Source organism: Thamnophis sirtalis, unplaced genomic scaffold, assembly GCF_051295495.1.
Source record: "Thamnophis sirtalis isolate CommonGarterSnake01/CBP01778 unplaced genomic scaffold, rThaSir2_p1.2 scaffold_4, whole genome shotgun sequence".
Taxonomy (NCBI): Eukaryota; Metazoa; Chordata; class Lepidosauria; order Squamata; family Natricidae; genus Thamnophis; species Thamnophis sirtalis.
Window position 1 is genome coordinate 106,425,171 of NW_028261384.1, and position 24,740 is coordinate 106,449,910.

General features: G+C 37.8%; 2 protein-coding genes across 2 annotated transcripts; both read right to left on the reverse strand.

Annotated features, from left to right (window-relative positions):
• Nucleotides 1-10,730: 10,730 nt before the first annotated feature.
• Nucleotides 10,731-13,071, reverse strand: LOC148046026 (vomeronasal type-2 receptor 26-like). The gene is made up of 2 exons (XM_087714448.1): nt 13,008-13,071; nt 10,731-11,632 (listed from the first exon to the last, which is right to left on the reverse strand). Exon 2 carries the CDS (start codon nt 11,628-11,630, stop codon nt 10,731-10,733), a length of 900 nt encoding a protein of 299 aa, XP_087570574.1. The 5' UTR covers nt 11,631-11,632; nt 13,008-13,071.
• A 439-nt stretch (nt 13,072-13,510) lies between these two features.
• On the reverse strand, nt 13,511-16,844 carry LOC106542522 (vomeronasal type-2 receptor 26-like). The gene is made up of 4 exons (XM_087714449.1): nt 16,533-16,844; nt 14,279-15,136; nt 13,768-13,995; nt 13,511-13,591 (listed from the first exon to the last, which is right to left on the reverse strand). Exons 1-4 carry the CDS (start codon nt 16,842-16,844, stop codon nt 13,511-13,513), a joined length of 1,479 nt encoding a protein of 492 aa, XP_087570575.1.
• Nucleotides 16,845-24,740: the final 7,896 nt, after the last annotated feature.

Below are 24,740 nucleotides of genomic sequence, written 5' to 3' on the forward strand. Positions count from 1 at the left end.
TATGGTCTAGTGTTTTGCCACCAATAGAGATAAAGAAGAAAATCATATCAGTAGCAGCAGGGTTTTTTTCCTTCTCAGATTTTATCTATTGCTTATAATCCCCAGTCGTAGGACTCATACAGTTCCCGTGTTAACCCATCAAATTAAACCCTGGTTTGCTTAGCCATGGTTTTTTAACTAACTACAATTGGCTCAGTTGTACACATGGACAACAAAACTTGGCTTACAATTTGTTTTGCACAATAACGAAGATTGGGGCAAACTCACTCTGCTGTGGTTCTGTGTTGCTTTCTGGTTTGTTCCTCAGCTTCTTGGAGTTTAATTGCACTCTTTCTTCTCTCTGTGTGTTCTTTGACTGCTTGCAGATTCTTTCTGGTTTGGCTCTCTGCTTTCTTCTTCTTTGCTTTTCTTTGCTTTTTTCTTCTCATTCACATGTGCTTTCTTGCTTGCTAGCTGACTTTTCTCACTACAGCTTCATTTCTGCGTGCATTTTTGGGTGAATTCTTAGATTTGGTATGTTACAATATACTTAATTATAACTATATTAACTACTGTATGAAAGAATGAGACCTGTTCATCTTGCGACCCTAAACCTGCAGCTCTCAACATTCATAATTTGTGATGCTGGTTGAATGGGATTGGGAGTTGTAATTCAAGAACAAATGGCTACACATTCTCCAATCCATTTTAGAGCTCATTTTGAAAACTTTTTTTCTTGCCAAAATGCTTCTGGACTTGTAGCAAGTTCTTCCTATACTCCTTAGGAATAATCAGTAACTAAAAATGAAGGCTAGAAGTCATTTTGCATTGCACCAAATTTAAATCACTCTGAAAATGTACTTGTGGCACGTTTTCTCTCTCTTTCTAGCTTTGCTATATGCTGTCCAGCCTGTTTCTTCCTGAACTCTCACTGCCTCTTCTTTCTTGTTCAACCTCTCCTTGTTTGCTTTTTTTTCTTCTGCATTCTTGCCTTTTCTCTTTGTTTCCTCCCCTTTTTCTTGATTCCCTTTTTGCTTCTTTTGTTGCTCATATTTAGCAAAAACCCAGTGTAGAATGCTCTTTATATATTAGTCTCATTAATGTTTTGTTTGCATCTATTTAAGGTCTTTTGACGGTGGCATCCATGTATGCCCTCGGGGGGTGGGGGGGATTTTGCATGCGTTGGCCAGATTCTAGTATTTTTAAGCCCTGTCCCTACTTGCACCTAAACATACCCAATATGCCCTGGTAATACCGGTATTCCATTTCTGAAGCTTTTGATAAAACAAGGCAGAACTAGCAAGCTGTTACTTATTATAAATTATTTTTTATATAAATACTCAAGCTATTGACTTGAGTATTTATAATCTAATGCTAGGAGTCCAGTGTGTCTATGTAAGAAATAGCAATCCTTACATGGTTTAAAATAGAAGACAAGTGGAGATTGCAAAACAGGACATTTCCTGTCTAAATGCTTATACTCTGGTATAATCATTTTAAACTTATACCTTAAGTTTATGGTATAAGTTTATGTAATCTTAAACTACATAAATTTAGGAGAACCTTAGGTGCTGCTATGCATGTCTCAGTGGAACTGCTCTACAGCAATTATGCTTGCAGAAGCTGTAACTTTGCCTTCATCTCTTCCCCTTGTTCATCACCATGAATGAGACAGGGATTCAAGTTCTGTTTCTCCCATTTTGGTGCTCCATCAAGTGCCGCCTCAAATTGTGGGAAATCTGTCATGTTGTTATTTTTGGAGGGAAGCTAGATGGTTGGCATGAATAGGAAGAAAGACAACAGGCAGAATAGAGACAGGCAAGGGGAAGAACTCATTTTATGCCAAGATAGCTTTCTGCTGCTTCACAGGTTGAGGGATAGCATTACAACTCAACAATGGGGAAAGAACTACTCCCAGGACAGCTGAAAGCAGTTTAAGCCAGTCTCACTCATAGCCTGGGGACAAGATGGAGGCAGCGTCATGGAGATCTGATATACACAGAGGCAAAAAAAAGATGTTACCAAGAGTTGTGTGGTAACTGATGCACTGATCTTTCTTCTTTTCTCACTCTTGCTTAGGCTGAATCATTATTTTACACCCTCCAGCCTCTTGGCTGGTCTGTTTCATTGAATGTTTGCTATCCTTTTGCAATTTTCTTCTTGCTGCTTCTTTTTGTCTTCTCCAAAAACCCAGCCTTTTTACATTATCTAAACATATACTCATCCATGTAATGTAAAGAAAGAGGGGGGAAGCATTTTTTATCAAGCAGAAAGAGCAAAAATAATAATAATAAAAATTAATCCACCATCTTACCTTCATGTTCTTCTGCTGAACTTGTCCCTTGCCTCTGGTTCTGTTCCCGTATCAAAGTAAGCCAGTGGGGAGAAGTCTTGAAAGAGCAGAATGTGGGAAAGACAGCGAAGCAAAGTGAATTATCATACTTGCTTCTCTTTTACATTATGTTTAGTAGGAGGTAGAGACCACCATTCCTCACAAATGAGAGGGTGGATTGAGCAAAGAAATTTCCATCTTGTCTGGACTGTAGTTGCTGTGCTGGGCCAGCCTGCTTGCCTCACATTTTTTGCATGCTTTTGTTCTTCTCTTTCTCTGAGTTGTATTTGTTCTCAGTTTTTCTTTTTCTCTTTGTGGTTTGAGGATCTACCAGACTTATCAGTAATCCAAGAAATATAATACATAGCCAAAAACGCAATGAAGGATCCTTCCTTTTCTTTCTCTCTCTCTCTCTCTCTTTCCTTCTTTCTTTCTGTCTGTTTTGTTCTTTCTTCTTTCTTTTCTTTCTTTTGCCCTTCCTTTCTTCTTCCCTCCTTCCCTCCCTCTCTCTCTTCCCCTCCCTCTCCCTCTCTCCTTTACACTTTCATAGTAGGACTGAGAAGGGAGAACATTATTTCCTGATTGGACAGTACAAGACAAAAGATTGATCATCTTTATGAAATAGCAATAACAAATTTCAAGGAAACCAATATTGATTAATCATTAGGAGATCTCCAAGTCCCACTCTTCAAAGTTTTGCTGAATATCCCCTTCCCCATCCTTGTTTTCTATTTCTATGTGCACTCTTACATGTATCTTATGTTTCTCTCCCCCTTGAAGGATGCAATCCAGAAGCTAACACAAGACAATGGGTCTGCTTTGCAATACAACTCACATTTCTAGACGCCATCCTCCCTTTGCTAACTGAGAACAACTGTAGCAATTGTAGTCCCAACTCATTTTAAATGTGTTACATTTTGTAGCCCAGTATCATTTGTCCTAATTTTGCTTTCTGCTTTTTCATAATCTTTTTTTTCCATTCACATAATTTTGTCCCTCCTCTTCTACTTGTCTGCTGTAATATTTTAATTTGGTCTTGTAGTTGGTACTGGTATTTATCTTTGTTTTTACTGAGGCCATCACTTTTTTTCACTCTTCTGTTGTCTTTGCCTATCTCTTTTTAACTTAATTGCTTGCTCTCTTTATCTCTGCAATACTATGTATATACGTCCTTCTTTTGCACACTTGTCTTGCTTGCCATATGTCCTTCTTTCTTCTCTCTTTAAAGCCTTTCCACCATTTGCTTGTCACAATTTCTCTAAGAATGTTCTAATCAATTTTGTCACTTCATTGAGAAGCAGCTGCAAGTGGGTATTTCTGTTCTGCTTTGTTGCTATGCAGCTTTTGTGCTATTATCAAGCTACCATTGCTGAATCAGGACCTAAGTATTTTTGTTAATATGCAGAAAATTATTAGCATTTAGACTATTCCTATATATAGAATCTATATACAGCCCATGTGTTTTCTTCTCTTGCCTGCCTTCTCTCCATCCTCCCTGCACCCCGCACTAATTTAACTCTGCACTGATCCCTCCTCCACAAGACTTCTATGCATGATACTCCAGTCATCTGCTTTAAACCATCTCCTTAATAAAACTTTGTCTGGAATCTATATTTTCAAAAATCTTTTGATCATTTTCTCTCAGTAATTGCATTCGTACATTTATATTGAACAGCTGCGAAATGCTTTTTAATATTGTGTAATACTGTGCTTTTTCCTTTTTTACTCTAGCTTTATTTGCCCAACCATCTGCACTCTCTCTTTTCACTCTGTCCACTTATTTTCCATTCTTGTCAGGGGTTGTCCTCAACTTTTCCCTGCAATATAAGAACTACTTTTAGGATTCTTTTTCCCCTCTCTTTGGTTTCCTGTCCTTTATTTCCTTTTTCTTGTTCTCCTAGTCTATTACCATTTTTAAAATTATCTCCCTTATTAAGGCAACAATGGGGGGGGGGGGGGCAGTACTAGTGACAATGCCATTGATTTGAATTAAATTTTAATTAGGTGTGGAGATTAGAATAAGCATCAACTTAATAGTGAATCTGAATTTAGTCAATAAAACCAACTTACTCTCTGTTCACGCTTTTGTTTTTATTTTCTGCTTCTCTTGAATGTATCCAAAGCCATTTCTCCTTCTCTAACCCAATACCTACTCTTCGCTTTTACTCACTTTCTTTTCCATTCTTCCATTTCTCCTTTTTTCCACTTCTCTTCCTTTCTCTTTTCTTATCTTTCATCTTTCCTTTTTCTCCACACGTACTTGTGGACTTTCTAATTTATCCATTTTGCTTACTTCCAATTCCTGGCCTTTGCTATGACATTTCTGACTCTTGCTTATTCACTTTCTTCTGCTCTGTTCATGCATGCTTTCCTGTTCTTATTTCTCATATTTCTTTTCCTTTGCACTGACTCTTCATGCTTACCTGTTTTTGTTTGTGGCTTCATAGATAGAGGCTGTGTTTTCCCCTCTCTTTACCCTCCTTCTCTTTGTCCTCTGTCTCTCTCCTCTGTTGATTCCATTCTATTTCTCAATTTTTCTACATCCATCTACTTTTTTGGTTTTATTCATCCCAGAGCTCTAGCTGTACTGCAATGAAAATCATTTTGGTTTCTGGGCTTTACAGATGTAGAGGCCATTATATGCATTATTTCAATTTCTGCAGCATATGAACGGTTAGCTACTCTGTGTTTGAGTTAGCTACTCTACAGTCCTCTCTTGGTGATACTGCTCCAATGGCCAAGGGCTCTAAAGACATAATTATTCATAATAATCCTACTTGTGGATCTTATGTCTAGTTGAGCTTTTGTATGATCATAGTATACTTCAGGTATTTGGATGCTAATGTTAATTTTCTGATACTCACCTATTTTTTTTAATTCTTCTCCCTGCTTCATGTCCTCTTTCATTCCTTCCCCTTAAGATATCTGTACTGCAGTATTGCCATGTCTTCTCCAATTTACACTGTTTCAATTTGATGATGTTAGACTTTTTTTTCTTTAGCAATCATGAATTAATAAATAACAGGGATTTGTGCAATAAGCTACTCTCTGACTATTCTTCCATACAATAAAACTCTGATCTACATGAGAGAAAATAGTCAGATGGGTCTGCTTTTGGTGCATTGATAATATTTGTCAATACAGGCTGGTATTAATGGAGGTGCCCATTTTGTTTTCTCTGTCCCCACCCTCAATTTAGTAAGGCAGGAACATCTGAGAAATAGTACACCTCCAGATTATAACATTTATGAATATTGTAGTGGTATTCTTATTGTTGTCTGTGCACATGTACTGCCTTCACTATTAGATAAATTACTTTTCAGCAACAATTGGTTAAAATTGGACATTAATTGGCTAGCTGTTCTATCAGTCACAAAGTCTTCTCTTTCCAATTTTTAGAAACAAACAAAAATAAAATACCTAAGAATATAATCACACAAACCATATGTGTGTATATATGTATGCAAGAGCCAGAAAAAGTTAGGAAAAGCAAAGCTCCCTCATCCACATTTCCATTCATAGATCTGTTTATGTACAGGCAAAGACTATAATCACCCTCTGAAATTTATAAGTAGATAAAACATTTGCAAACATTTTTAAAAGGTTCTGTACATAGCAATTCAGATAGTTATTTGCCAAACAATTGAATCCCATGGTATGTATGAGAGAAAAGGTGGATATTTATTTATTTATTTCAATAATTCTCTACATCAGATTTTGTGTTTCTACATCACTATGTTTCTGAGAGAAAAACATCTAAGGATTGGAAATCGTAAGAAATTCACAATACACACATCACAGTGTATTCAGTGTACATAGCAAGTCCCAGAGTGTGACTCACTGTTCCTCTTCTTATTTACAATGCTAATTATTGTTCAATATTTTCAAATAATGTGTGTCTTGTATTTTTAATAAAATGGATTTTCATTTCATTAATGTTTGCTTTCCCCCCTCCCCCCCCAATCTCAGAGTAATGTAATGCTTATTCTAATTCTCCAGGAAATAGAATTTCAGTTATTTCAGAGAGTTTGATTTCGTTGGAATGGCATGGCAGAAGAAGAGTATAATAATTGCATTTGTGAACAAGTAAACTAATTGTAAACATAAGATTCAACACCATTAATATTTCAAAGGAAACCTGTAAGAAATTTAATCTCCTCAAACAAACCAGGATTCCCAGTGCTCTTAGGCAACTCAGAATCAGGTTTTTGATATTGTACATTTTTGAATTCGTGTTTAAGGACTGATCCTACATTATTAAAAGTTTACAGACGTTAAGATTATTTATGACTTGAGTCTGGCTTATTTGAAACTGTACAAAATAATGATTTTCCTTTTGATCACTGAAGTTTTGTGGACCCTATGGGTGGTTTGTTTTCTCCTTGATGGAAAGGTATGTTTTGCCTCACTTCCTAGGCTGAAACTGACCAATATTCTCTTCAACACTAGAGATTCATTATTTTATACCTGCAGTTTATTTCTTCCTGCATTGTTTGTAATTTTTCTTTCTTGATCCTCTTCCCATTCTGACTTCCAAATCTAAATGAAGTTATGATCATAGTTATTGAGGAAAATTCTTGTTTGCATTTCCATTGGGAGGGCGAAGAAATTCTCTTTGTCTGAACTTTTCTCCTCCAAAACATGATGACCCAAATGCCCCAAAGCGGAATTTCATAGTCAATTGTCCTCTCTGTTAAGATCATGGTAACTATTTTTATGGGTGGGGATAATTGTAGATATCCAAATTACAATTCTTTCTTAATAGGCACAACAAAAACATAGTACATTTATTTGCTACAGTTATAGTTATTTTAGTCATTTGTTCTGTTTGCACCTATTATACAAGTTCAAATGATCCTTTCTTCAGACCTGCACATTTGTTCTAGTTAGTAGGAGATGGAACCTGAAATTGCTGAATAAGTATAAAAACCAGGGAAAACAAGAAATTATTCAAAAATAATAATGGAGTTAGGAAGGTCTTGAGGAATCATAAGGGGTCAAGGCTAGGCAAAAAGCTTATTTGTTGAAAAGCTTGGGTATGGGGGAGGGAGTAATAAATCTACCCATCTGTTTAAAACATTTGAAATATATGTGGACAATTCAAAGCCATATAGCCTTAACAGAATGAAAGCTGAGTTTTCTAATAATTGTAAAGGAAATGTAACCTGTGTCACTGTTATATGCTGTGTATTCATTACAGAATGAGATACATGCTGAAAGTTTTAATTTAATTCCAATCTGAAAAATTCTTACTAATTTCATTAAACTATGTGCCCTTCAAAATACACTCGACTATCTCTGTTGACCTTAACAGCAGCAAGAACTCTATATTTTTATTGAAAAATATTTAGGATTTTGTTTTTATGAAGAGTGACTTATTCTTTCATATTCATATTCTAAATCGTGGGAATATACCTGGTGTCTAGAATAATTTCACAAATCCAATATAGTATTTAATACAAATTGGAAAACATTCTTGGGCTATTCTCTTATTCATGGTATTGTACCACACTGAAAAATTTTAGAGTTCAAATCTTTAATGTATAATTTAAACTATTGCTATCAATAGATTTTTTGAATGGTTTGAGGTTTTAGTTTTAGTTTCAAACAGGGACAATGAATTTAATTTAATGGATATGAAATATATGAGCTTCTAGTGATACAGCAAAATATATGACAATTCATATTTGTTGCTTATCAAATGTATTTCTCTACATATACCTGTTTGTTATATTTGTGCCATCTATTTCTTATATTCTTTCAAAATCATGTAACAATAAAATTTGGGGTCTTGAGCTTCTGTGCAATAATTCTGGTGCCTTTCATTTTTAAAAAATAAATTATATTTTATTCAAACACACTGAAAATTCATTTTTCCATGAGATTTTTAGACATGAACTTCATTTTTTTTCCTTTTTAAGACACTCTTCATTAACATAAGTATGATCTATATTTGCCACACGTCACTGCACAGTCAGCCACAAACCTCTGGTAGGAAATTGTAAAATGGTTTAGAATAACTCTTCTAAATGTGGAATCCTAAATGATATTTGGCCAGATCTTTTAAAAAATCAGCTTGACAGCAATATCAAGATGCTAGAAGATGCTGAAAGGTCTTTAGCATATTGAGGCTATAAATTTTAGGTCATTTCCCAGGAAAATCTGCAGTAGGCATTGACCACACTTTGCACCGTTTTTCTTGCTGAGAACTCCCTTGCTTTTGACTCCTTTGAACATCAGCTCGGTATTATGAACAGAAACAGATTCTATGTCTCATTTAAAAAGCATCATCGCTTATGCATTTTAAAATCAAAAGAGTGGAAGGACAGGTGCTAATGAGAAAGAAGGATCAAAGGAAAATGTGTTGATTCTCTCGGCTTGTGCTTCTTTGCTTTCTCTCTCTTTAATATTAGGCTGGTATTAACTCAGTCAACTGCATGAGGATGATGGAGGAGACTGCACTCTCAGCTGTCCCACTGGTTGGCTCTACTGGCCAATTGTAGGCAAAAATGAGGCATTGTCAAGTGCCATAGGAGCGTAAAACTATATATGGCAATGAGGTTGGTGCCCTGTATCACCTACACATTCAAACATACTCTCCAGTATGGCTGATGAAACAACATTTTATTATGCTCCCTCAATAATTTATAAATTCAGACCATGTGCATTTTATTTGCTCTGCATTTGCTCTGATACGTAGTGAAAGCCTGCTCTTCTCAGCCCCATAAAATTCGTAGCTGAAGAATGGTGGATATTTATAATGAACTTTTTCATTCTGCTGGATTGCAAAACCAGTTCTAGGTCTTCACTTCCTGCAATAATCAGTAGACACTCAGACTGGAATCCACTACTTATAACTGATTCTTCCATTTGTCACATCTATTTCTTATATTCTTTCAAAATAAATATATGTAACAATGCAATAGGGGCGTGATGGTGAACCTACAGCATGCGTGGCAGAATTGGCACACAGAGCTCTCTCTGTGGGCCCGCGCACCATCACTAGCTGCTCTTCTGGGTTACCTGATGCACATGTGCACGGGCCAGTTGCTCTCTTCCAGGTTCTGGTGCTCGGCATGCGCATGCATGGTCCACTTTCAGCACTTAGTTAACCATCACTGCAATAAGGAGCGGGGAGCTTTGGTGCAATACTCTTGGTTAAGTTCATTTTTTTAAAAAAAACTAAAATTATATTTAATTCAGTCATGCTAACAAGTCATGTTTGCAAGAGATTTCTCAAGATGTAGGCATCCACTTCCCCCCCTTTCCCTTTTTTTTAAACACCATTCATTAATACAAATAAGGTTTAGATTTGCTACAGCCATAAATCTCTGGCAAAATCACTTCAAAAAGCGGGAATGATGATAGGCCAGTTTGTGAGTTTTTCAAAGAACAGCTTGACAGCAAACATCAAGGACAGAATATCCTGAAAGCTCTTAAGCATAATGCTGCTGGGAATTTCAGACCATTTCCCAGGAAAATCTGCAGTATTAAGCATTAACCACACTTTGCACAATACTCTTGCTGCTAAGATCTCTATTGCTTTTGACTCCTTTGTGTATCAGCTCAATATCATGAACAGAGAAACATCTAATGTCTCATCTAAAAAGCATCCTGTGGTGGGACAATGGAAATTTCAGGATAGGCAAGGATATGCCATTGTCTATGATTGCATAGTTTATGCTATGGGTGCTGTAGTAGTGTTGGAAATGTTTCATTTATTGTTATGCCACATCCATCTCAGATTCTGCTATACAATGGGATTAAAAAGATCTGAACAGCATGGATATGATAGTCTCTCATGTTCTTCTTGCTGGATACTATAGCTCCATCCTAATGTTCTCTGAAAATTTAGGGTGGAGCTATAGTTCTCATTGATCACTGTTAGATCACCTTTTATGTCACTAGCTAAACCAACTGCATAAGGATTATGGAGGACACTGCACTCCTAACTATTCTGCTGGTAAACTATACTGTCAGAATGTAGGCAGAAGTGATGCACTGTTGGATGCCATTGGTGTACTAACAGTACACCGCAGTGAGATTAGTATGCTATAATACCTACAGATCCATACATACTCAACAGCTATAGCAGCTTCACAGGTCAAGCAATACAAGGTAGGATTTTCATGGGAAAAGCTTAGTATTGGGAATTAAAAGAATCAATGCAGTATATATTGCATTCTCAAGGATAGTCATACAATGACATCTGAACTTCTGAAATGAATTCAACCCCGAATCTTGGCAGAAGAAATCAGCACAAACTTCACCAGAATTCAGTGAAAATACTAACACTCAGTAATTTGTGGAGCCTATAATATAGTCCCTGTGAAAAATCCTGCTTTGGATATGAGACAGAGCTCACATTCACAAACCACAATTCATGGTCTGCACCTGGAGGCCATTTGGGGGGGGGGGATCAGCATTTCCGCTTTATTAGTTGCTCCTTATTGTTTAGATTAGGTCTGAATAATATAATGTAACACTTGGAGCCAAAGATGGAGCCAAGTAAACCAGCACTGGAGGCCAAGATGGAGAAGATCTCCACAGCCACTGTGTATTTTCCTTTTGTGCTTAAATAGACAGGAACGAATGATACCCAAACACTACAAAACACCAACATGCTGAAGGTGATGAATTTGGCCTCATTAAAAGTGTCGGGCAGTTTCCTGGCTAAAAAGGCTACAACAAAGCTGATTGTAGCTAGAAAGCCCATGTAACCTAACACACAGTAAAACATGGTGGCTGATCCTTCATTACATTCAAGTATTATTTCTCCAAAAATGGAATGTGTATCTTGATTCAGGAAAGGTGGGGAGATTCCCAACCACAAAGCACAAAGGCCTATTTGGAATAGAGAACAATAAAACACAATGGAAATGGCCAGTCTCTTGCTCATCCATTTCCTCATTCTGGATCCTGGTTTGGTGGCCATGAAGGCAAGAACCACAGTGATGGTTTTGGCCAAGATGCAAGAAATGGTTATGGTGAAAATGGATCCAAAAGCCACTTGTCGGAGAAGACAGGTCACTTTTCTGGGTGGGCTGAGGAAAAGGAAGGTGCACAGAAAGCAGAGCAAGAGGGAGAAGAGGAGGCCGTAGGTGAGATCCCGGTTGTTGGCATGGACAATTGGGGTGTCCTGATGCTTAATGAAGATGACCAGGACCTGGACTGTGAGCAGAGAAAACAAAACAGCAAAAATAGCTAAGCTTATCCCCAGAGGTTCTTTCAATGAGAGGTAGTTGATTGTCTTCGGAATACAATGAGATTTATTCTTGTTTGGATAATGATCTTCTGGACACATGGTACATACATCCATGTCTAGAATGAAGAGGTACAAAGCAAAATAGACTAAGCTGATTTACAATATATCTATGGATAATTCTGGAATTATCCACACAACCAGGTTTTCCAGCAGAAAATTAGGCTACTACTGCTCAGAGGTAGGAATATGCAACACCATCCAACACCTCCTTCCACCCATTGGGAAAGGACCATTGGGGAAGGACACCCACCCCCCAAAGACACACACCCTTTCTTGCTGCATATCAAAAGCAATGACTTCTAGCAAAAGCAAGTCTAGGCTTCATTTCAAGGGACATTTTGTTTCAAACCATCTACTCTTGAGCTCTGATATGTTTTCTTTCTAGTCACTGGTTGCAATGCTGTATGGCTATTTGGTATTTGGACGAAGAGCTCTCTGGTCACTTCTGAAATGGTCTCTGCTGATGTGGATTTTTCTTTTTTTGATTTTAATTCAGCTGGTGAACCAATGAAGTGGTGAATCTTTCAGCCTCTCCCACTTCTCCTCCTGCTTCTATACCATATAGTTGTCTGCCTGTGGTGTGCTTGATTCCCCAGAGTTGAGTTGAGGGGGAAAAAATAGGACACCAAGGCCAAATAAAGATTTGCTCAGCTCAACTTCTGCATTAGTGAAAAGCTTTAATTTTATGAAGGAGGAATGTAATGACTGACATTTTTAACTAGATGAAAGATAAAATGGTAGTTCCCCTTCGTTCATTCTTTCTTTCATTCTCCTCCCCCCTCCTCCTCCTTTCCGTGCTTTCCATCAGAAGATGCAACCAACAAGAAAATGTCAAGTGCAAAAAATAATCAGTGTGTAACATATGGGTACTATACATTTAGTATAGGCTAGTTCTGCTGACTGCCAGTAGTTCAATTCTCACCGGCTCAAGGTTTATTCAGTCTTTCATCCTTCCAAGATCAGTAAAATGAGGCCCCAGATTGTTGGGGGCAAAATTCTAACTCTGTAAACCACTTAGATAAGATGTAAAGCGCTGTGAAGTGGTATATAAGTGCTATTGTTATTGCTTACTAGTCTTCCCATGAACCAAGGGACTCGTTTATCATTTGGGTTATCTGATTCTGGGCACTGAATTCAAGTGAGCTATGGAAAATTGTCTTGATTCAGCAAATATTATAAAGTGGAGGGTAGTTTATGCAAAATGTCTAACCATGGACAGCAAATGTTGTTCAAAGAACAACTATAGAAAGGAATGTAATTGATACTTTCTTTCTTGGCCAGGAGAGGTTCACAATCAGAGCAATGCAGCAATTAAAATTAGTATTCTCTGGGAAGTACATCACTTGTTATCCTGGCCAAAGAACCAGCCTATACATAAGAGGATAGCAGCTTAAGGATGCATTGCAGACAAGCCTCTGTGGTGTCTCTTACCCTTCTCAGGTGAAACTTTGCCTGGAGGACATGGACAACAATCATAGCAGCAGAATTTTTCCCCTTCCTTCTTCTTTTTGCTGGAACCAGGAAGGCAGCTTGGGTTACACACAGAAACAGGTGGTACCTGTCCATTGGAAGAAAAACATGGACGTAAATCATAAATAAATCACAAATGATATCACATTCCACACAATAAATACTCATGGTTCTAATGTTCCAATATCAAAGCTATTAGATCATCAACACTTTAATGAAACATGAAGAAATTTAGATTGAAAGAATTGTTTTCTTTCAAGACCCTAAGTAAATATCTGAGTGTGAACATAAAATTTCTTAAAACGCTTTTCCTTTAATACTGTCATTGTTCCTGAATTGTTTTAGATTGAGATACTTTCTTGGAGAAGAATGTCAGAATACAATCAGCAGCAGTACATATAGTCCTCAACAATATCATTTATTCAGTGATCATTTGAAGTTACAGACACAACATATAAATATGCTTACAAATGTTGCAACATCCTCATAGTCACCTGATCAAAATTCAGGGATTTAGCAATTGCCCCATTTAGGGGGCTAGATAGCTGTATATAAGAAATTACCCTCAAGTTACATGTTGTCTCAGATATTCACTTTTGCACTCACTTATTTACCACATACTACACTTGTTCTTTACTGCAATTCTTTGCAAAGAGTAATAAATGGCACTTCGATTCATCTTTCAGTTTTGGGTCCAATCTCCATCCACTCTGTATCTTACCTGGAAAAAGCTGTGGTGCCACACCACTTTGTTCTCATCAATGGTAACTCTCATGCCTGGGGAAGCCATCACATCAACTGTTCCAATCTTGACTCTCAGAAAGGAATTATTTGGAAAAGTGACTAAGTTGGTGATATCAAATCCAGTGTTTAACTCTTTGTGCTTCCCCAAAAACACTGTTTTTCCGGCACTGTTGTTAAACGCCACCCACTGAAGAAAAAGATGCAGCTACATTGGAAAAGACATAGAAACAAAGAAATAATTTAGTTAGTTTTTCCATCCAAAGATTGAAGGATCTTTTTCTCAAATTCATGGATTTTTACCATAACCCATAGTCACTAACAGATGATTGTACGTTCAATGCGACAATGCCAGTAACAGTTGTGATACTTGTGTTCTGGTGAAGGGACATGAAACTGTAAGCAAATCTGCTTGGTGGAAGGAAGATGGTGCACATTGCTCTCCAGAGCTTTATTTTGCAACTCTGGTAATCTCTAGGAAAAGGACTCACCTGCCAAGCATGCAGATCCTGAAACTTCAGTTTCTCTCTTTCCGTTACTGCTCTGTGTTTGGACTTGGATTGATACAAGGCATGTAAAGCATGTGCCACAACATAGACAGCATTGTAGACACTATAGCTGTGGCCAGTCATGCTCATTTCAAAGGCCAAGGAAGGAAGGTTCTCCAGTTTCTCTTGTCCACTGCAGGATTCACTGTTACGTTTCTCCATATTAGAATCTGGAAATAAACATCTGAATGTTTGTGTCCAGAAGTGCTCCAGAAAACTGTCTTCATTTGCTTGAAAAATATTTCTTTGTTGGAGAAAGGATTTGAACCCTTGAACTTCACTCGGAGGAACTGTGAAACTTACGGAGCCGTGGAAAACATGAATATCCTCCCTCATTTGATAAGATGTGGATGCAAAATCCAGCTGAGCAGTCATAATCCACACCTTGCCCATGGATGAATGAGTCATATTTTCCATTTCACCTAATCCGATTAATGTTTGTAAAGAAAACATGGAGAATATTTCTCCATAGACAACAACAGCATTGGCTTTGCTTTTGATTATAACTTGATGGATGTGAATCCACTTTTTCTGCATGTTGATATATTCCTCTATATATGTGACTTTTGGGATTCTCTCTGAGAAATCATAGCAGATGTGTCTTTGAGCAAACAGAAGCTGGAGTTTCTGCAAAAATATCTCTCCGCTTTCATTATCCACTGCAAGAAATCCAACCCATTTCCATCCAAAATGAAGAAGTAATTCAACAATGCCAGTATGTTGGTGAGCTTCATTTGAAACCATTCGGTAGAAAAAAGGTGCTTGAATTTGATCATCTGGAGCGAAAGAACCATAACTGAGCTACGAGGCAAAGAGTAATGATTTCTGGCAATTATGATAGATGAAATAGGATCTTTATTTAGCACACTGTTATATTAATAGAGAAATTATAGCTAATATAGAGATGTACTAAATTGGCTAAAATCCACAAAATTTCCATCTTAATTGAAATATGAAGATATAACTGCAATAACCCACTTTCTGACATTGAACAAAGGAAATATGTAAACAGCAGGTGAAAAATCATTAAAGTTTCATTAAAGATCTCTGGAAAGCAATAGTAAAGATTAAAACATTTCTGAAGCAAGACGTTTTAGGGAAATATTGGTGATTAAAAATTGGAAAATTTATAGAAGTAGAAAGCTTTAAGATTTGACTCTGGAAGGAATACAAGAAATTCAATAAAACTAATATGTTGCTGATATTATACTTAAAATTATCTAGTGAAAATATTGAGGTATGTATCTAAACATTATTGAAATATATGTAGTAACACTGGGTATACTTGCTGGGATATTCCAAGGATCCAACAATTAGTCTGGAAATTAGTCTTTTGGAAGAGAATTAGAATTATCTCTTCTATCATTGTTGGATGGAGAAATAAAAATATAGAAATAAAAAATAGACCTCATCAGATTTAAAATTGGAGAAACAAAAGTATCTATCTCAGGAAATAGCATTCCAGCTTTATACATTTGGTACTCCAAATTATTAAAAATTATCCTAATGGAAAAACTTGCAATATTTAAAATGTATAACATCCCTTTGAATCCAGTGTGGAAGTATTTTATTCAGGATGATAAACATTCAGAATTTTTAAAGAGGTATTTATCTTCAACAGTGCTGTGGATATATGGGGCAGAGGTGAATGTTAATTTAAAGACAGGAGTTACAAATCAACAATGCATTGTTTATGATGGTATATTTTGGTTAAGATAAGCAGCTATAGAAATTGAATAAATAAATATATACATTTTGTATACCTTTCTTAGATATATTTGGGTAGTTTTACGTATTTGTGTTATTACTGTGTAAATTTAAGATCTGTCTTTTAAGAAGAAGAAAAAAGTATTATTACTTTCTTATTTTAATATTTTATCCCCCCCCCCCCCAGTAGACTGTTGGTGGGTTATTCATCTGATTAGCCTACAGTAGATGTACATACAATAATTGCATTACACACCATTAGATATATGATTTATAACTAACTTATATCTAATTTTGCAGAAACCGGGTGGGACAAAGTTTTCTCATTTTTTTTCTTAAGTGCATTGATTCCGAGTATAATGTTGTAGATCCAACATGAATGAAAAAAGGAGTAATGTCTGTAACTGTTGCCTAAGTTCACAACAGTTCCTTTAATGATACACAATACTTGATTAAAAAGAAGAAATAAATCACCAAGCTAATTTCATACTTGGGGCATGTTGTAGATCATCAAGATTGATGACATGTGCAGGGATGTATCAAAATCTAGTCCTCCAATGACTGCCATTAGATTTTTCTGCATGTTGCATCTGTAGTTGGGTACAAATCTATCCCGAATAGAAAGAAGACCAAGAGTAGCCTGGTGGGTCATCCTTTCATTGAAGTAACTGTCACAGATTTGGAATCCCAAGGTGACATTTGGTAAAATACTGGGGTTCCCATTGATCTCCTTGACAGCAAACACCAAGGCCAGAATGTGCTGATAATTCTTTGGTACAACTCTGGAATGAGAATAGCGCATCCAAGCAGTTATCATTTCTTTATTTAAACTGGGGGTATCTGATTCTAAAATGCCTGGAGGCTGATATGATATATTCTAAGAGGGAACACTCAATATAGAGGCAGTAAATTTAAGAGAATTTACATTTTAAAATAAATGAATAAATGTCAAAAGTTGTGGTCAAACTGAATTTATTTATATTAAATAAATATAAACAGTATATACAGCATCCTTTGATAACTTGTACATGTTCATTTAGTAGTGAGACCTGTTACACACGAAGTACATCCTCTGATTTCATTATATCATCCCAGGCAATTCAATAATCACACAGTAAACGTTTTATTTATGTCTATGCCCAAGGTAGACCAGAGCACTAGAAATTGATAAATTAAAAACTGCAAGGAATTATAGTAACAGATTGCCTAGCATACTGTGACTAATAGAAAAGATTTTTGAAGTAGCAATCAGCATTAACTTCTAGTAATGAAAACAGTAATCAACCTCCCTTCATCGCAGGAAAAATAGTAGAAATTAGAAATACTGCATGTTGAATATACTTCATTTTAACAAATACATACTACAAAAATATTAGTAATTTCCTTGTTTGTTGAATTTGTGAACTGTTTACTTATACTGTTGAATTTGCAAACTGTTTATATGTAGTTAAAGTACATTTTTTTATTATTTTTAAATGACAGTATACAGAAGAGGAAGAAAATCCATGGGTTCAAAGAAAGTTTATAAACATTCAAAATGGAATTGTTGCAGAACTATTTTCTTCTATCAAGATATGCTATTCATTTGCATTCTCTTTTGACTGCAGTGGGTGTAAAAAAACTAAAATTAATTGAAATATGTTTTCAATGCAAGATGTAAATTTCCATAGTTAATTATTCCATCACAATGTTTAGCCTAATAACAACAACAACAACAACAACAATGATAATAACAACAATAACAACAATAGCAACAACAACAATAACAGCAATAATTGTTTTTTTAAAATCTCCCATGTGCAACTTTATATATTTATGTGGAGAGGAGCAATAATTTTAAAATGAAACAACAAATTTCAAATGGAATTATTCCATTTGGATCTAGTTCCTAGGGGGTTCCTGGAAAATATGCCAGCTTCCTAAACCTTTACAACATAAGAAATCAACAGCCAATCATTTTAGTTACACTGCAGTTATTCCTGTTTCTAGGATAGCTGGCAGTTTATTTCCTAAGAGAATTTTCATTTTGATCTAGAAGTAATTAGCATTCAAAACAATGAATTTTACATCAAATATACAGGGATGGGAATTAGTCAATTATACCAAGCAATGTTTTAAAAATATCTTACAGGAGATTAAGAATTTGAGAGATGGGTAGATGCTCTGTGAAGACTTCACTATCTAGAGAAGATAGAAGATGAGAGGTCAGCCCACCAATGATTAAGTCACCTGGTTGATTATACTGGTGAGGGATGTGGAGCAGTTCATTGATGCTGCAGAAATTGACCTGTCTCACCACATGAGGCAGCACTAAGAACATCAGCACCATAAACCTTGCCATTCAGAAGACAAATAGTCTCCTACACAAGAGACATGGGCATGCTAGGTTGACTAGCCTTTTATGATGGCACTTAAATGTTGTATTGTACTAACTGAATCCTGGGATCTGAGTTACAACTGAAGAGAAGATGTAAGATCAGCCTCAGGAGGTTTCTGCTAACTTTTCTGCTCTTTTTGCTGTTGGAAGCTACATGGAGGATTAATAGTCAATGGAGGCCTTATTGAAAGATTATAGAGAAGATAATAATAGGGCTCTTCAACAGCAGATGTCTTGGGGGGTGGAAAGAAAATATGTTTACCACCTTTTTCCTCAAATGAGTTTCTTAACTTTTTTGAGAAAGCAAAAAGAATAATGCAATGAGACAATGTTGAATGCTGGACTGAAAGAGCAAGAATAGGTCATATGATAGCAACGTAAGAAATATAAGCCAAATGAAGTGATTCCAGATATGTTAGATTGCAAATTTTATCATTCCTTTCCAACAAAGGGAAGAACACTGACCTAAGGTTTCTTTTTGTTTCCTTTTCTCCACCGAACCTCTCAGCTGACCAAGGCCACATTCACAGAGCTGCTTTGCTGGGCTACTTTCCTATGTAGAATGCTCACTCCCCCCCCCCTCAATTATTATGTCCTGAATTTTGGTACATCTTGTGACTTATGAATGAATTGGTTATTGATTTTGAATAGTCTATATAGATATATGTACACATGCACACATACATCAGTGGTGGGTTTCCAAATTTTTTGGAACCTCTTCTGTAGGTGTGGCCTGCTTTGTGGGAGTGGCTTGCTGGCCATGTGACCAGGTGGGAGTGGCTTGGCAGTCATGTGACTGGGTGAGAGTGGCTTGGCAGTCATGTGACTGGGTGGGAGTGGCTTGGCAGTCATATGACTGGGTGGGAGTGGCCAAGATGATGTCACTGAATTCTTTGCCCCAATGGATAATCTACAAAAAGATATAAAAAAGGAAATGTATTGTTTTGTGAACTTACTACTAAAATAAGATTAAAATAAGTACACAAAACAATAAAAGAGCTACTTACAGAAGGAAGATGACTGTCCTTGCCAGTCTTCAATATCACTGACTCCAATGAATGGCCTACACAAAGAAGAGGCACAGAAATGAACTCTTTCATTGCATGCACTGCATTAGGATGAAACCAGCACACAAAATAATAGAAAAGGAAGATTACTGTCCTTTTGTGTGTTGAAGTCACCCACTGATCATCTTGCTCCAATGAATGGCCTGCACAAAGAGATATGGAAAGGAAGACTTTAATTGCTTGCACTACTATAGTAAGGATGAAACAAGCACACAAAGCAATAAAACAGCTACTTACATAGGAAAGATGACTGTCCTAGTGGTCATACTCTGTTGCCTCTTCATCTAGTTAAATAATACGAATTGCAGAAGAAATAAAACATTATTGGACTCGATAGTGGTTGTAAGCTGAGGACTATACTATAGGTAACAGAAGGTACCTCTGTTTTCACCCAGCAATGTAGTCTTTTCAGGAAGGATGTTCCCCAACAAACAGGAAAGACATAATTTTTCATCTAAGAAGTTAGATCAAGAATGAATGTCATAGGTAGATTCACAGAGCAATACAGATTTCTGAAATTTATTCCTCAGTTCAAAAAACAGGAATATATGAATTAGATTCAGTACTTAGGACAGATCAAGTAACTATTCAAGAGTTAGTGGTGTCATAGTTAGAAGCAATGGTAAAGCAAGTTATATGGATTTAAAACCAGTAATATTTGGTTAGGTATTTCAAACGGAATACAATACATATTTAATTTTACATATGTTAACAGCTGCTGGAATTGTGTTTGTACAACAGTGGAAACAAAGATATGAAAATGAATAAATATTAGAATGTGCAGGAATTAATAAATTGACAATTAAAATCAAGAAGGCTTCAAATACTTTTTCACGTGATATTTGTTTTATCAATTGCTAACTAACAGAAACAGAAATGAGAAATCTAAAAGTATAAAAGAAAACACCAATTATGTAAGGAAAGGTCACTAAAATGTATAAGGAAATATTATTAGGGTTAAGGTTATACTTGATCATTATTAATGTGTAGATAACTGCAGGACAATACACATCCCCACACACAAACTATGACAGTGCAAGGAAAACACCAAAAAATAACAATTTCCCCCAAAAAGACTGCAGATGAAACCAGTTTTTTCTCTAACCCTAAGGACAGGAAAGACAAAGCCACTGGAATAAAAATCATCAAGGCATTGTGGGAAGTTATAAAGGAGAGTGCCAGGAAGCTCACAGAACCAGGAACCACAATTACCTAAACTATCAGGTATCACACAGAAACATACAAAATCTGGCAAAGCTGCCTTGCACCAACCTGGCCTGCCCATAGAAAAGCAGCCACTTTGAGTAAGGTGACCAGATGTCCCGATTTTGGCGGGACAGTCACGATTTTGCACAATTTGTCCCATATCCTGGGGCGTTCTTAAAAAGTCCCGATTTTTGTGACCGGACCCGGAAGTAAGCCTGCCCCGCCCCCAGCCCTGTATACCCATCCCTGCCAGCTGGTATTTTGTCCCTTCTGTCTCCCCGTTGCTCAGAAAAGCAACTTCGGGAAGGTCCATTGCTAGCAGGCAGGTTCTAGGATGCCTGCCGCCACCAAAGGACCTTCCCGGAGTTGCTTTTCTGAGCACAATCTCCTTTCATTCTCCCTCTGCCTCATTCACTCATTCAGGCAGCAGAGAACGAAAGAAAATTGCATAGCCGAGGACAAAGGAGCCTGCAGCCTTTTTCATTCAAATGTTCAGGCAGCGGGGATGGGAGGGGCTTTCTCGCACACCTTCTTTCTCTGAAGCTGAGCCGGATTCAGCAAATCAGGCAGCGTGTGCCCTTGGGATTGTGCAACAGCCGAAGAACAGGAGGCGAGAATTCGGGTGCTGCACAAGCCCACAGGCACGGCCTACCCTCTTCTCTCTGATAGCCGCCTGGTTAAAAAGGAGGAGGTGACTCTGCTGGTCCGGAGCCCATCCGGGAAGACGAGGAATGCACAGCCCCCACAAATGGGCTCTAGACCAGCGGAGCCTCCTCCTCCTTTTTAACCAGAGAGAAGAGGGCAGCGTGTGCCCATGGGCTTATGCAGCAGCCGAAGATCACCTGGTTAAAAAGATCACCTGATTAAAAAGGAGGAATAGCAATAGCAGTAGCAATAGCAGTTAGACTTATATACCGCTTCATAGGGCTTTCAGCCCTCTCTAAGCGGTTTACAGAGTCAGCATATCGCCCCCCCACAGTCTAGGTCCTCATTTCACCCACCTCGGAAGGATGGAAGGCTGAGTCAACCTTGAGCCGGTGAGATTAGAACCGCTGAACTGCAGATAACAGTCAGCTGAAGTGGCCTGCAGTACTGCACCCTAACCACTGCGCCACCTCGGCTCAGGAAGAGGAGGCTCCGCTAGTCTGGAGCCCATCCGCAGGGGCAGGGATCCCCCTCATGTTCCTTGTCTTCCTCGATGGGCTCCTCCTCCTTTTTAACCAGGCAGCCTTTAGATAGAGGAGGGCAATGCAAAGGAGGAGCAGAATGGCCTTAATCATGTCGAGCTGCCCAGTCAAAAAACCTTTTCCTTCTATAGAAAAAAAAAGGGGGGGGGGGAATTCCAGAGATCGACTGAAAGAGGGAATCCTCAGCCAGGGTACCCTTTGCGCCACAGCAACCTTTTCAAGCAGGATCAGACTAATTTGAAAGCCTCACCTTCTACTTTGGTGGGGAAATTCCCTGCCGCCCAGGCTCCGTCCCGCAGAAAAAATCCCCTTCGCCGAAGCTCGAGAGGCAAGCACTGCCTCCGCCTACCAAAATCTCTGGAGAGCAACTAGCTGAGGAGCAGCGAGCAGTGGACTTGAGCGTTTGCACACATTCAGCCAAAGTCCTGCTGAGCCCCGCTACTTTGGATGACCCGATGGATTTTACGATGTATGTGCACCCCCGGGAGGTGTTGAAGAAGGACAGGCATCTCAGCCTGATCTAGGACGACTCTCACGACAGTGGCTTACAGACAGAGACAGAGAGACATACAGACAGAGTGAGAAACACACACACACACACACACACACACACAGAGGGAGGGAGGAGAGACAGAGAGAGAGAGAGACAGAGAGACAGACACACAGACACACAGGAAGAGGGAAGAGATGGAGGACTGGCTCTTCGCTCCAATTTCTGTTAGTGACGGAGGAGGAGGAGGACGAAGGAAGGGGTTGCATTTTGTCAGGCTGAGAGCTCATTCTGTGGCGTTTTTAAAAAGTCCTGGTTTTTTTAAGCACAAAAGGAAAAATCTGCAAAAAGTCATGGGGAGTCCCTGGGATTGTTCCTCGCAAAGCATCATGGTCGCAGAGAATACAAATGAAGGTGCTTATCTCCTTGCCCGGCTCCGTGTGCTTCTATTCAAATCAGAATCACACTAAGTCCCATTCAGAGGGAGGAGGAACGCTGTGCTTTTTTGTTTTGTTTTACCTATATTCTCACAACCATGCAAAGGTGGGTTTTGTGCTACAAGGATCTTTCTTTCTTTCTTTCTTTCCCTGTCTGCAGTTCCAATTGCGGTCATCCTTTGCTTCAGATTAAAGCACTGTTTCTCATTCCTTGCAAAACTGGGGAAACAGCAGGGCTGCCTCAATCCCCCCTTTCCTTGCAGCACCCTTGGTTGCAAAATGTTCCCCTGATTTGGTTTATAAGTTCGCAGCAATGCAATCCAACAAATAGGAAAGTTTTAATAAGATCTTCTGACTTTATTTGGTCTCTGCTGCCCTCCCACCCCCAAACCTGTTAGCCCTTGGGTTTTGTTCCCTCCCAAGGAGACAGTGGGAAGGAGAGGAAGGAAGGAGGGAGGGGGGAAGGAAAAGAAGAAGGGAGGGGGGGAGAAGATGGAAGGAGAAAAGGTGGAAGGAAGGAGAAAGAATAGAAGGAAGAAGGAGGAAGGAGAAGGAGGAAGATGGAAGAAGGGAGGAAGAAAAAGAAGAAGGGAGGGAGAAAAGAGGGAAGGAGGTAGGAAGAGAAGGGGAAGAGAGGGAAAAAGCAGAAAGACAAAGAGAATGAAGTTGATAGGCAAGAGGAAGGAGGAAGGAAGGAAGAAAAAAAGGGAGGGAGAGGGGAAAGAAGAAAAGATGGAACTAGAGAAGAAAAAAGGGAGTGAGGGAAGGGGAAGACAGGGAAAGAGCAGAAAGACAGAAAAGATGAAGGTAGATAGGCAGAAGGAAGGAAGAAGAAATAGGAAGGAGGGAAGGTGAAAGGATGGAAGGAGGAAGGAACAGAAGCAAAGGGGAAAAGAGAGATGGAAAGAGCAAAAAGACAGAAAAGGTAGATAGGCAAAAGAAAGGAAGCTGAAAGAATGGAAGGAGGAAGGAAGAGAAAAGGAGGAAGGGAGTGAGTGAGGAAAGAAGACAGGATGGAAGGAGAAAGGAAGGAAGAGAGGGAAAGAGCAGAAGACGGATAAGGTGAAGGTAGATAAGCAAGAGGAATGAAGGAAAGAAGAAGTGAGGTGTCTCGAGGAAGGGGAAAACGTTTAGTGACCAAAGTTACAATGGCATGAAAAAAGTGACTGATGACCATTTTTCACACTTAGCGACCGCTGCAACCATTTTTCACATTTAGCAACCATTGCAGCATCCTCATGGTCACGTGATCAAAATTTTGTTTGGCAACAGATTCGTATTTATGATGGTTTCAGTGTCCTGGGGTCATTAATCGCCTTTTGTGAGCTTTTGACAAAATATAAATTTTTTAATCAAGTCGTTCCCCCCCCCCCCGGTCAATGGTGTCCCTCTTTACCAATCTGAAAATCTGGTCACCTTAACTTTGAGACACATAAACCATGCACCAACCTGTACACTTAAAAGCAACATATTGCATCACAAATAAAACATTTGCAAAAATGAATAACATTTCTTGTAATAAACATATTCTATAAACAATAAATAAATAAAAATTCCCTAAAACTATTTTTTAAAAGATATTTTATAAATAATAATAAAAATTCTTAAAAACCATTTAAAAATATTCTATACACAATAAATTAAAATAAAACCATTTAAAAATATTCAATACAAAATAATTAAAATAAACCATTTAAAAATATTCTATCCATAATACTTTTAAATGTATTGTGGATAGAATATTTTAAATCATTTTATTTAAAAGTATTAAGTATACAATATTTTTAAATGGTTTATTTTAATTTATTATTGATAGAATATTTTTAAAAAATAATCTAAAACAATTTTTAAAAAGATTCTACCAAAAATAATTTAAAATAAAACCATTTTAAAGTATTCCACACACAATAATTTAAAATGAAATCATTTTAAAG